Source organism: Falco naumanni, chromosome 17 (genome assembly GCF_017639655.2).
Source record: "Falco naumanni isolate bFalNau1 chromosome 17, bFalNau1.pat, whole genome shotgun sequence".
Taxonomy (NCBI): domain Eukaryota; kingdom Metazoa; phylum Chordata; class Aves; order Falconiformes; family Falconidae; genus Falco; species Falco naumanni.
The window spans coordinates 5,899,922-5,913,449 of NC_054070.1; the positions used below are offsets into that span (position 1 = coordinate 5,899,922).

The 13,528-nt window shown below is 43.6% G+C and overlaps 1 protein-coding gene across 4 annotated transcripts in view; it reads right to left on the reverse strand.

The window, feature by feature from the left end:
* RAP1A (RAP1A, member of RAS oncogene family) overlaps window positions 1-13,528 on the reverse strand; it is a 42,169-nt gene that overhangs the window by 13,741 nt on the left and 14,900 nt on the right. For all 4 annotated transcript variants that reach the window (XM_040616378.1, XM_040616374.1, XM_040616376.1 and 1 more), the window contains exons 2-4: window positions 8,623-8,693; window positions 4,573-4,656; window positions 827-895 (exon numbers count right to left, since the gene is read on the reverse strand). In XM_040616378.1, the coding sequence (XP_040472312.1) occupies window positions 827-895; window positions 4,573-4,629 (126 nt within the window). In that variant the 5' untranslated portion in view covers window positions 4,630-4,656; window positions 8,623-8,693. The remainder of the gene's footprint in view (window positions 1-826; window positions 896-4,572; window positions 4,657-8,622; window positions 8,694-13,528) is intronic.

Here is a 13,528-nt window from a genome sequence, read left to right on the forward strand (position 1 = left end):
CATGGCAAATTAGCCATTCCCAAAAGAAAACAACAAAAGGCAACTGCTATGCTACAGTAATATAACCTCTGTGATGAATGGTGTATGTATCCTCTGTAACAACTCCTACAGGTAGCACACATGTAGCAAATATGGGTATCTTTTATGTTTTGAAGTAATAATTATATGCCAAATTACAGCAAACAGATCTGAGTAACAGTCTGACCCTAGTTTGGTTGAGCTGTTTCTATCCCCAGGCATCAAGCAGAAGCACTGGCAGGAGGACAGGCAGTACATTCACCTGCCAGCCACCACAGCTCATATCCCAGGACAAGTGGAAATTGGTGATGGTTCAGGAACACACACCAGACTGATCTCTGGGCAGGTGTAGTAACCTCTAATGAAGAAACATGCAAAGAGTGGAGAGCTGCAGCCTCAAACCACCTCAACTTGAGTCACCGGAGATTTAAAGTGAAAGCTCTTGGATGTATGGAGTAACACAGGTTTAATCCTCCTGTTAAACAGAGCTAAGTTAGGGAGCAGCCCAATTAACAGCAAAATTTGTCATTCCCTGGTAATAAAGCTTTATAGTAGCCGATACAATTTGTCTGATTGCATTCTGATGCCCTAAGCTAGCAAGCTCCCTTTGGCTTTACAGAGTACTTATCTGCATGAAACCATTTCCAAGACTGATGCTTTTCTACTCATCGCTTTCCTGCTGCGCTTTGATGCAGCCATTACATTTTGTCAGAAAAGATCCCTTCTCATTCCGATAAGCTTTTGTTGCACTATTAAAAAGAAGCGAGCTCTCTGAGACTTGAAAGAAATAAAAATGATGTTATTTTACCTTTCTGTATGAATCTTCTATTGTTGGGTCATATTTTTCAACAAAAATTCCCTGAACAAACTGTACAGTCTGAGGAGAAAGGAAAGAATAAAAAAGTTAAGTGAACTGAACAGGACCAGTAACATTTACCAAAAAGCAATTTATGAAAAAGTAACACCACAAAAACTACTCAACACTGCTGTTAAAACTCAACAGAGCACAAAAAACCACACAAATTTTCAATTTTTAAAATTAAAGTTTGCATACATTCTCTTGTTTTAAGAACCGCTTTATTCAGGCTTTTTTTCCAAACTTTTTTGAAATGTAAACGATTTGCTTGCTTGCTTCTTTCATAGAAGATTATATCCTCAAAAATGTCTTTACTTCACATTGACTTTAGAAGACTAAAAAACACCAAATATGGAAGACTTGAAATTTAATCAGAAGATCTGGCAATCTGTACAGTGTGGAAAAGTACGGTATGGAAAATCCACATTTCAACTCAAATCATAGTAGAGTTACAGTGGAGCTACCCTGAATTACATGCCCTGAGCACAGACATATTTCAGAGCAGCAAGTTAAATCTGGAGTGTCTCCAGATACTCAATTTGTATTGAACCGCTAAAGGAAGAGGCATCATTCACTTCAAAGAGGAAGTCTTTCTTCTATATAATTATTGAAAGCAAATCTACTCCAAACATTCCACCCAGCTGTCATTCGGACGTGGCCCGTCTCTGGACATGCAGGCTCTGTGCGTGGCGTGCTTTGGCTCCTGTCAGCCCGCAGCTTTACTGGTCCTCTGCACGGCAGAGATTTCCGTTTCTTTTTGCCCCGCGTCCCCACGCTCTTACCTACAATAATCTGTAACAACAGTACTGCAGCACAGGAGTGTCCAGAGGTTGCGCTGATGTTGGTAAAACAAGGTGGTGTGTGTTTGTAAAATTAAGCGCCAAGATCCCAGCACTTAATTTTGTCTCTTTAAAATCAACAAACACACCAACTACCTTTTGCCAACTGAATTTCCCACAAGTTTTTAAATACAAATCCTGCAAAGTTGCTACCTGTTTTGAGAAGCTGTATTTTATCTGGATGGAAGGCTGAGACTTTTTTACAAGAGCGTTCACACTTGTCACGCAAGTACTTGCAAGCTTTTTGAGTGGCATATGCCAGATACACATAGAACATCTTGCTGTATGCTGGAAACTGAGCAGTTCTTCAGTTTGCTTTCTTTTATCGTAAGAAGAAAAGATTTCTAGCACTACCTCATTTAAAAATCATCCTGTATCACTAAACCTTTTTCACACTCTAACAATCAAAGCCTTTGCTTCTCCAATATTTTCTTGTCACACTGAATGGTTGTCCCAGCCTGCCTTTCAGATAACAGATCTCAGCAAAATCATCATCTTAAGATACGACTATTAACGTGGGTTAGTGTTATACCGGCAATGGAAACCAATAATAATAATTGTAGGTTACAGATGACATTTTAGGATTCTCAGCAGAGCTGCTAATCGAAGAGGATCCAGAGAAGGTTTCTATTTGCTAGGAGGCTAACATTCGAGCACTGAAGTCTGTCACATCTGTACCACTCTATTCTGGGAACTGTGTTTGCGCACCAGCCTTCACTGTGGGACTCTGACAAACCACTCACGACATTTCAACTTTCTACAGTAACACTCAAGAGTCTTATTTCATATCCACAAACACAGTATTGCTCTGAAAGAAAATTAACTGAACCCACGCATTCTCTTTTCAAGTTGTTTTATTTCCAATAAATCGCTGTTCTAACTTTTGTTATCTCAGCGGGTGCTTGTGTTCACACAGACATCACTTACACACAAGCATAACTACGACAATATTCAGCTTCATTCATAACCTATGTTACTATGTAATACTCTTGATCTCTGATGTATTTCAGAGTATAGGTGGAAAGAGAGGCCCAGGGAGAAGAGACAAATCTGGGGTTGTTTTCAGGTTATGCATGGATCCAAGACTTTTATAACTTTCCCTTTGTTTGGGGGTTGTGCATCCCAACTTCAGTTTCCAGCTCTACGTAAGAACGATGCACAACTGGATACTCTTGGTAATACTGTCTACCCACTGACACTCCAGAAAATTTTTACCCTCAGAAATCAGGAGAAAACTACTGCACAGGAAACAAAGAAGTTACAAAATAACTGTGCCTTAATAACGGTGAAGTTTTTTCTGCTATCCCGTCATCCTTACCAAAAGGCACAATCAGCATCATATCAGCACAGAAGAGTTAGAACAATAAGGAGGATTTGCAGTGAAACAACACCATCTTGTAACCTACACTCTCAATGAAAACACACAACTGAAAACGAACACCAGCCCCTTTGTCAGGCAGTTCAGTTTATACTGTTTGAATAAAGAAATTTTAAAGTGACCTCTGTATTATCTGAAATTCCACCTTGCAACCTTTCCTTGCTAAGGCTTGAAATAGGTAGACAGTCATCTTGAAAGCTAAATATTATTCACTCTTAGCTGCTAACTGGCACTTATTGTGTCCTGTTACAAACATAATGGATCAATGTTGCATATGAATTACAATATATGCTTACTTAGCACCCAGATTTTCAAAAGGAATTTAACTTTTGTTTACCAGACTCAGTATTTGCATTTCAGCTTTTAAAAAGGCCAGAGATGGATGCTGACTAAGATTTCACATCACAAATAAGGAAACTGAAGTATTTCAGATACTGAGTAATTTTTACGTACAGCATTATTACTAAAGTGCCCCATTTTACAGTGAGGTTTTCAGTGTCATATAACAAAGGGAATATAGTCCATCAAGGGGATGCTGGTGGAAAAAGTAGTACAGATTGCTTAAATTGCTCAAGAAGAATAGAGCGTATCAAAAAAATTTTACACCTACATCTTTTGAAGATTAGGATCGGATCTCTGAAAAAGTATACCAAATTTGTTACCTAATTGAATAATCTTTCCCCCTGTTCATCTGGATTCTGCAGGTGATTTACCAAGATTATGAACAGCCCATTTCAGCAGAATAAACAACGGTGTAAGAAGCAGTGTCTACCACATGAACGGCTGGTCAGCTATTATCATCTTCTGTGAAAAGGAACACAGTGTTGTTCCTTGTTTTAAGATAACTTTACACTTGACCAGTTCTTCGCCTTTCTTGTTGGAGTGAGCTGCTTGACTGATCTGTGATAAATATGTGACAGAAATCTCTCTTACAATGCTTTACTATCAACTCTGCTATGTAAACCTCTTATTAGAAACAACACAAGTACTTAAGGATTGCAAAGTGTCATCAGTCCGCTTAACCCTCTGCTCTGCAACACGCTGGAGGTGCCTTTCTCATTCTGCCCTGTGCTTTCAGTCCTGGCTTTTCATCCAGGTTCTATCCAGGATGGAAAACACACAGCCTTCAAGGTACGTAAGGCTGCAACCATCCCTGATTCACTGCTGTGCACAGTGAGGCTTCACTCCCTGTCCCAGTGTAGGTTAGCCTTTTAATACTTGGATATAGACATTCAGTCATTTATAATATTACACCATGCAGGAAGCAGAAATGAAATGCTGGCTATTGTAGCAGTGACTAATCACCTGATGCTTCTCCAAAACATGACATGCACAGCTATTTCAGCAGCGTAACAGTGGCTACGTGGAAGTCACTACACGTTAGAAGTAACATATCCCAATGCATTTCATAAACGTCTGCAGTGACACAGGCCAAGTTTGACGCTTGTGTATGGGTTTCAGAACTGCTTCCCAAAACTCACCAAAGCGGACTTCCCCACACCTCCTGAACCAAGGACCACTAGCTTGTACTCACGCATGGTGTGGTCTGTTCAAATAGCGACAATCTGGAAAGGAGGAAGAAAGCCAACAGTTAAAAGCGTACCTGCGCATAGTACACATACATGGCACTGTCTTCTGAAAGCAGCAACGCTCCCCTGCTCCCACTACTCCTGAGAACAAAAATCTCTTTAGCAACAGCTACGGTTTTTATTTTTCCACTTGGGTTCTCATGTTTAGAAGGCTGCTCCGACAGCCCCAGGTTATACGCGATGCGCAAAGCGGGACCGGTGAGGCTGCTGGTGCTGTGAGAGGAAGAGGATGAACACACCATGGCACAAACAGCGCAGCCACACGCACCCGCTCCCAGCTGCGCTGGGTACCACAAGCTCTCACTGCCTGTCCTCTGTGTTCTCAGCATTTTATAGCATAAAACAATGAGCATTGGACAAGAAAATTAGATCAGAAAGATGCGAGTAGAGAGGTTTACTTCTCCCACCCAGCCCCAGCAGGGAAGGATTCAGGTCAGTATTTTCTCTCTGGAAAAGGTCAGGCCTAACTTACAGCTGCCAAGGCAGAACCTCTCTGCTCACCCAAGCAAGGACTCTGCCTTTTTATGGAAATCTTGCAACTCCCTCAACTCACTATGCAGCACCAGAAAACTTCTCTTTCTCATCGAGATTCCCTGACAAATAAGGCAAATGACAAAGCTGGTGATAAACATTTTACACTATGTTGACATTATAAGCCAGGCTGGGCTGTCCCTATCAACAGAGCTCAGGCAAACAATGACCTCAGCAGCTAATTATCTTCCCCAGCAAGATACGCTTTCTTCCCAAGTAAGGCTTCAGAAACACGAGCACTATGAGGCTGGGCAAGCTGCATTTCTCAAAGGCATTTCAAACTAACATTGCCATAGGATTCATGGGTTCACTGGCTACAGTTTGAAGATTGCTTTAAAAAATCAAAATGTGTTGCAAGTAGCTTGATAGAGAAATGCATCACCTTGTCGACTGCCGTTAACAACGGTCTGCAAAGAACAGGGATAGTATTTTTAGCTTTGCAACTGTGGACAATTCCCTGACAATCTGTGTCTCACATTTATATAATCATTAAATCAGGACAGGTTTTTTTCTATCATTTGAATTCCCAAGGGAAAGCTCTAAAACAGAGGCAAAGGGAAACCCACGTGCTGCTGCACACCCATAGCTAGTCCCTGCCGGGGCGCAGCAGCTGAACACATCACTGGAGACCTTGCCCAAACATCCTACTTTTAACCCTCATCCACAATATGTTTTATGGTCTAAATGTGACACAAGTACAGGTTTAAACAAAAATAAAAATCCCATGTGCAGCTGGAGAGGGGCATACAAATTCTGTGGCCCGTTCAGCACAACTGTAAGCTCATTTGCAAGAACAGAAATACAGGGTTTGCCTGCCCGCTTAGCCAAGCTGCCCGTCCCTCACCCAGGCTTTAAAGGGGGAATAAAGCTGAAGCTAGCAGCAGCAGCCCACAGTTTTAAGCACCCTGGGGTGGTTCTTCAACTCTTGCAGCCTATATTAACTGCCATTGCTTAACTTCAGAGAAATTGTGAAATTAAGTCAAACTGAAAGGGGTTTTCCAGAATGATAACTCTGAATATATCTAAAAGCAGAGCAAGCAATTATCTATGCACTCTAGTAAGTTGACAACATTTCTGGTTAAAATTCTGGCAGCTGTAAGCTCTTCTGCTTGAAAACTTCCGCAACAAGTAACATTCACTTCCTTTCTTTCAAAAATCATGACACTGGATGGGAAGGAAAGGGGAATTCCAATTAGCAATGATTTTCCCCTTGATAATCCTTAGAAATTAAAAGGTGATGCATTTTTTATAAAGTATACATGCAACTTATTGATCCAGTTTCCCTTAATCTTCCTACAGTTCCACTGTCTGTTCCACCTAAGAAACCCACCTAAGAAAACCCAGAAGGCAATTAAGCTAAGGGTTAAATTTAGCTGTGAACTCTTTCACTTCTTATTTATAGTAAAAATAGTTGTGGGAAAGTTTCATCTGGGAGCAGTACAAGACTAACTTCTCATTTCTTCGCTACAGTATTTGCTGATTTTTTTTTTTTTCAGGTGCAACAGGAAACCAAGATCCTGAAACGCATGAGCCTTATTACTGTAAGCCCCACATGCCTTAATTATCTTGGAGTTCTTTCACAAGTCTGTTAATGTTATCTGTTTATACAACATGAATAGACTGCTCAAGAAATTACTATGCTGCATCCTAGCCAACTTTTCATTTGGCAACTGTTTATGCCCACCTATACAGTTAGACACAGTAGCATTCATTTCCATCCAGAGCTCTGTGTAGTGGAGTTACATGCTGTGAAGCAACAGCAATGTTTGAAAATGCAATGAAATGATGGGTGTTAAGTGTTTCTTTCAAGGCAAGAAAAGAATACGATCACCAAAGACTGTAAAAAAGAAAGTAACTTGCAGTGCTGTCATAGATGTCGTGAAACTGGTCTCATTAGTTTTGAACGATGCGATGCAAAAATAAAGCAAACGCTGAGTGTGTCTCCTTGCTCATGCTCCCTTTTCCCATACACACACAGCCACTAGCTGCGGCAGGACAACTGCAGGGCACAGAGCGTGTTTCACACCAACCCATCGCTGCCCAGCACAGCAGGCTCCCTCTTCCCTGCTGTATCAGACTCTCCGACCTACCCAGCACCTGTACAGCCATTTTAAATACAGAGTAATAAATTAGCAGGGTTCACATTTAACCTATATTAATTAACAAACTTTGCTTCTACACTGCAAAGCACCTGACATGTCAGGATTAATCTCTGCTTTTCTTTATTCTTTAACAGGAGCATCTAGGCTACTGTCCCCAGCACTGTCTGGGAAGTGACAGTAAAAGATGCTCAGCTATTCACAGCATCAGCCCTAAGATGACCAGCTCCTACACGAATGGTGAAGGGTCCTACCCTGTGAACAGATGAGAGGTGAGGAAGAGATACAGAGCATTTGTTCTAATATACAAAAATGAAAGGCAGTGCAGGCAGGATGGCAGAAGGATCTCTGAGGAGGACCCGCAGATGAATGTAAATACAGATGAAGCTGGAACCTGAAACTCTGCTCTGAGGGCCTGCTGCACCTTTATTCAGCCAAGCACTCATGCACTCTCTTAACAGCATGAATCATCTTTCACCCTGTTGCAACCGGGTGGCTGAATCAGGGTGCAAAGCAGCAAAACTTTCAGGGTATTTCCCAACCAGCGGAAGAAGCCAGGCAGAGGCTGTGGGGAGGGTGGCACAGGGAGAACAGCTGAAGCCCTTCAGAGATAAACCTGATGCAAATACTAGCCACTCCACTTACAAAAGTTTCACCAGTTTATCAAGAAGTTTATAATTTGGGTCGTGGGGGAGAGAGAAGTATGAACAAAGAAGATAAGCGAACACAGCACTGAGAGTGGGTGCAAGAACTTCACACTGACCTGAAATGCAACATGCACCCTGTGAAAAGCAAATGCACGAGTACAGTTTTATACATCTGAAGGAGGCAGCTCGTGTTTATCAGTTTCTCCTTCCTCCTCCAAACACTGACAGAGCTACGAGTAACAGGAGGTGCACATACATGGCTCAACGCGAAGAAGGCAGTGTAACAGCACGTGGTCTGATGGTTTTGCATAACCTGATGAAACGTTGGCCCTAACCAATGACACAATCTCCATTAAGACAATAATACAACTCTTAAAAAGATAAAAATCAGAGCAGACACATTCTCTGAAGATTCAGCCTTAAAAAGAAAACCTATGGACTGTAATCACAGATCTGTATTTTGTACAATAGCAGAGACGACATCAGGAAAGATAATCCAAAACTTTGCGTTTCATTTCCCCACTACAGGAAACAAGATTCAGGCAACATTTTATTTGAAATGATGCATTACACACTTAATCAATTCTCAAATTTCCCCAACTGCCAATGTTTTCCAAGTCAGCAATTTAATTTGAAACATATTGGGAACATTAAAAAACTCATACCTTGGCATAAAAGATCTCTCATCAGTGTTAGCAGCCCCTACAGAAGGTTTTTCGAGGCTCCCTACAAGGAACTGGAAGAAAAAGAAGAATTAATAACTTTTCAAGTGACAGTGTATACATCAAATATTCTCTTTATGGTTTCAAACCACAACACGCCTGTTAAAAAATTTGCTCTTTGCTGTACCAATGGAGCTCTACGTGATTTCTGAATACTCAAATCAAATTACCTTAAGAACAAGAACTCCAATACAATTTAACCTTAACAGCGAAAGATTGGGAGGGTCAGGTGGAAGCCAATGGCAAAACACAATTCCTACTTGATTATGTCATTAAAAAACACTTTACAAACTGGACTTGCAGTTACTGAGACACAACATTCAACTTTCTTAGGTTAAAAAGTAAAAATCAAGCTCACAACTGTAAAGTTCATGTTTCTGTTTAACACAGGACTGCACTGGCTTTTGGAAGCAAGAAGTAAAACTTGTCCCTGGGCTACACAGCGCCTGGAGCTGGATGGCTGAGCTGACACTATCTCACACATCCAGTGACGAAGCTTCAGCCCAAAAGCAGAGTAACCACAGCTGACGAGTCTCACGTTCCGAGAGCCACAGCGTCCCCACCGCCCTGCTCAGGGCAGGCTGGGCCAGCGCTCCAACGTCTCTGGTTGCGGGACAGGCTCTGGCAGAACTGCAGCAGCGCAGGATCGTGCTCTGGCTCGGTCCTCCTTGCCTCCCGTCGGCTCGGGCAAGGGCTGCTCACCCTGTCACCTTGTTGGATTGAGATTTCATTGACAGGCACAGGTTACTTGTGGTTTTGGGGTTTCCCTCCCCCCCTCCTTTTTTTAAACAAAAATTTCAAGTTCCTTATTTTTGCCTACCAGATTTGATAGCAATAAAATACAGTCTGCAGCCATGGTAGGAAAAGACAGCCATCACAGGGAAAAGTACTTCCCTTCTTATGCACAGTTTTCAAATAATTATCTAAATAGCTTGTCTGTTGTTCCCTTTACATCAATTTTTACTGGATTTATGCAAAGTTGCCACTTCTGTCCACGATCCCCTGTACCTGTTACTTGATGACTGCATTTGCGGAAAGTTCACACACATTTCTGAAGTCCCACTTTTTCCCTTTCCTCTGACAACACTTTCTACCTCAATACCATGGATTTCACTCCTAAATAGATATTTACAGCTATCCTCTCTTGATTTCTAACCGTTCATTGTTCAGCTAAGCTCGTGGGAGTTTTAAAGAACAGTTCAATGACCAACTACTATTGAAAGTCAACAGGATCTGGGCGGGCTCCCACCTCCCTTCTTCCAACTTACTTGGAACTCCCTGGCTGCCACTTTTGCACCTGCAGCATGCCGTGCCTGCACCAGCGTGGGAAAGCATTACCCCAGAAACCTGGGGAAATGTGCTTCTGAAGAACAAGCTACAGATAACAGATCAGCAAAGATATTTAAAAACTGGGTTGGTACTAAATGAGTCAGAAGGTCATGGCTGGACTGAGAGGCAAGGGGGAGGCAGGGCAGACGGGGAGGCATCTGCTGCTCTGCAGCTCCCACATGCTGCGATGAAACCACCGGGGCAGGCGCTGGCTTACGTGGCAGCTGAAGCAGGGCTGGAAACACCACCAGGGGTACCGGCTGGGCTTCCACTGTGTGCTGAGCACACGTCCAGTAGGTAGGTTTAAACAGACACAGCCAGACTTTAACAGATTAACAGACTCCATCCACTCTGACAAACTGGATTAATCAAACCCTCACCGAAAGCTGGCTGCTATGGAGCTCCAAGCACACGGGAGCTTCCTGTGCTCTCTGGGTTCTTTCCTCATCTCCCACAGTTTGCTTTTCCCACAACAAAAAGACAATTATCTCCTGCAGGAGGGATGGGCCCTGCTTAAGTCAAATCACCATGTTCCTGTGGACTTTTTCTCCCTAATATACTCTACACACGACTTCAGAAGACAAACTGAGGTCAGCCTAACCCCATTTGAGGTTGTATCAAGTTTGCAACGCGCTTCAGGAGATGAAAACTGTACTTTCTAATAACAAGAATGTAGGAGAAAGCCAGCTGTGTTTAACGCATCCCCCAGCCCTGAGTGATTTTAAAGGGCAGAAAACATCACTTAACTACTCACAGTCGGCACTGCCATAGTAAAATCTAATGACTGCTGCAACACCCATGAAGTAAAATTATTTTATGGAATCCATAAGGTTTCTTTTTTGTAAGGAACACACAACGCCTGTGCAACCACACTGCACCTCCGCAGCAGAGCTGCATGATCTCGGCTGCTCACCCCTGCGGGGAGCTGCACCACACACCAGTGCCAGGCGCAGTATCACCGCACACAGGAAACAGAAGCATCTGGCACTGATGCTATCGACGTCCCTCTGAAACGAATCTGGCATCCTGTTCCGTACCTCTCCAGCTCGTGCACCAGCCCTGCTGTGTCCCGGCCCCCGCTTCCTCCTCCAGCCACCTGGCTGGCCCCAAACCGCAGCAGGATGAGGGGGACAGGTCGCCCTCCCAGCCCTGCCCGGGCATCACCGACATCACATGTGTGACACTGCTTGAAGAGCACCTACAAGCTGTGACAAAAAGAAAAGGGCAGAGGGGAGAGCATGGAGGTGTACCCAGCCAGCAGATACAGCACGCTGCCAGTCCTCGAGAGCAGACTCGGTCCCAGCACCACTGTCTCCCCGCCCCAGTAATCCTGCTGGCTCCTTGTCCATGTGCTGTAAAAGGCTGTACCACTTGCAATATCACAACTCACCAGGACTGAACTGCAGCAACAATATTACTTCCAATAGCAGTCACGGCCATGGCTACACCCTACAGCCTGCGAAGGGTCCTTTGCCTTCAGCCTTTCACAGCTTCATTGCCACCAGCTACACCAAAGTCTCTATCCACTACCAAAAGCTGACAGCTCAGTGTTTCCCTCTGGTTTCAGAGTAGCAGATCAACATCCATAGGTAAGCAAGGGCTGTAGTGCAGGAAGCCTCGCATTTTCCTTTTCCCTGACGACTCCGGGCTCCCCTGGCCGGGGTGGAAATGAGTACGTGCCAACTCCTGAGCCTGCAGCCTGGGGAGCACAGACTTACCCCCCACATTGACGGGTAAGTTCAATGAAATCAATGAAAGCCACCATCTCCCTGGACACTGGACCACTGCAGCAGGGTCCTGTCCTGCTCCCAACGCGCCCATAAAGAGGCAGAAGACAAGGCGGTATTTCCCAGTCGCACGCTTGCCCTACGCTGCCAGCGGTGCGGGGGCACAGCGAGACAAGCCCTTGGAACATGTCCCTGGTCCTTCCAGTCCCAGATGAGACTGTCTGGGTTTATGTGGCTACACACTCTTCCCGAGAAGCATTTCTGAAAGCTTCCAAGGGATTAAAGAAACAACTGTTCCTCTTTTAATGCCAGAATCATAGAAAGTTTAAATGAAAACCTAGGAAATTATTTTTTTCCAAAATATTTCTTTTTAGTAGTTTTGCTTCCAACGCTCCAGAGCCATAGGCACATGCCACACTGGAGCCACAGAAATCAAAATTTTTAGAAAGATAATGAAGCTGTCATAATATTTGTCAAATATTTTTCCAAATGTAACAGGAATTGAGTGTACAGCAATGCAGAGAACATTCAGGCAGCTCTTGCTGCAAGCATCTGCCTGGATCTAATTTGTACAAACTTGAAAACAGGGATTTCCAGTGAAAGCACTGACAAAGTCTCAGCTGTAAGACTAAAGACAGATGAAAACTCAGCAACGCAGACTGCATTTTCACTCAAGAAGCACCATGTGCAGCCCTACTTTAAAAAAGGGTGAGTGAAAAGGAACAGAAAAGCGAGGCACCGAATGCGCACACCCCAAACCACAAGCATCAGTCCCTAGAGACAACATGAAACGGCCTCTCAAGGTGCAGCTTCTACAGCCACATGCACTGCTAACCCGACATCTGTTTTGCTCTCTTGCTGTTCCCCAGAAAGATGCACTGGGACAGAGAAAGACAGGGAAAGGTGTCCTCAAGACAGAGGGGAGAAGTGCAAGGAGCAAACACCACTCCTTCAGCTTTAGAGAAATAAAAAAAAAAAAAAAAATAATAGAATAAACACCTCCTGAGTGCTGGCTTGCTTATCCTCCGCACCTCCCTTTTTCTAGCAGTTTGATGTTCACATGCGGAAATCAAAATATTTCCATGGGGAAATGTGCTGTCAGCATTTTACAGATTTGGGAGAGAAAGGCACAGATGTCTGTGTGAACTCCAGCACCCCCAGTCTGGGGCTGGCTGTGCCACCCCAGCAGCCATCGCCTTCCCGTTTTCCCGAGAAAGGAGTAGATTCTTGGGACGTTACAGCCACATGTCTTGGTTATTTTTACCCTGGCAGCTAAATACTGGATCATGGCTACTATAAACAAACCTGTTTAATTTTGAACTTGTAAGTGTTGTTCGTGCCAGTTTTTTAAGTTACTATAAACCAGGCCATGAAAAGGGATGGATTTTGTTTTTTAAAAAGCGTCTACTAAACATTGCTTAATATCCTACCAAAATCCTTTCATTGCTCATAGCCATGTTTGCAAAACAAACTCAAATCCAGCACTTTCGCAAAGGAAAGATTTACGATGATCAAAAAATCACACTAAAACTGACAGATCCCTTCCACAATAAAAAACCCAAACAAATACAAAGAATGATACAGCAATGAAGTCTGGAAACACAGGACCTGGGGCTGTACCCTTGGCTTCACCAAGGACCTGCACTCATCAGACCACAGGCTGCAAAGCGCCAGCAGCACCGCACCAGTCCGACTGCCCAGCTCCAGCAGTGCCGAACTACAGCTCCACTCACCATCTGCTCCCTCATTTGTTATACACCATGTTCTTAGATATTAAATTACTCAATGAAGTC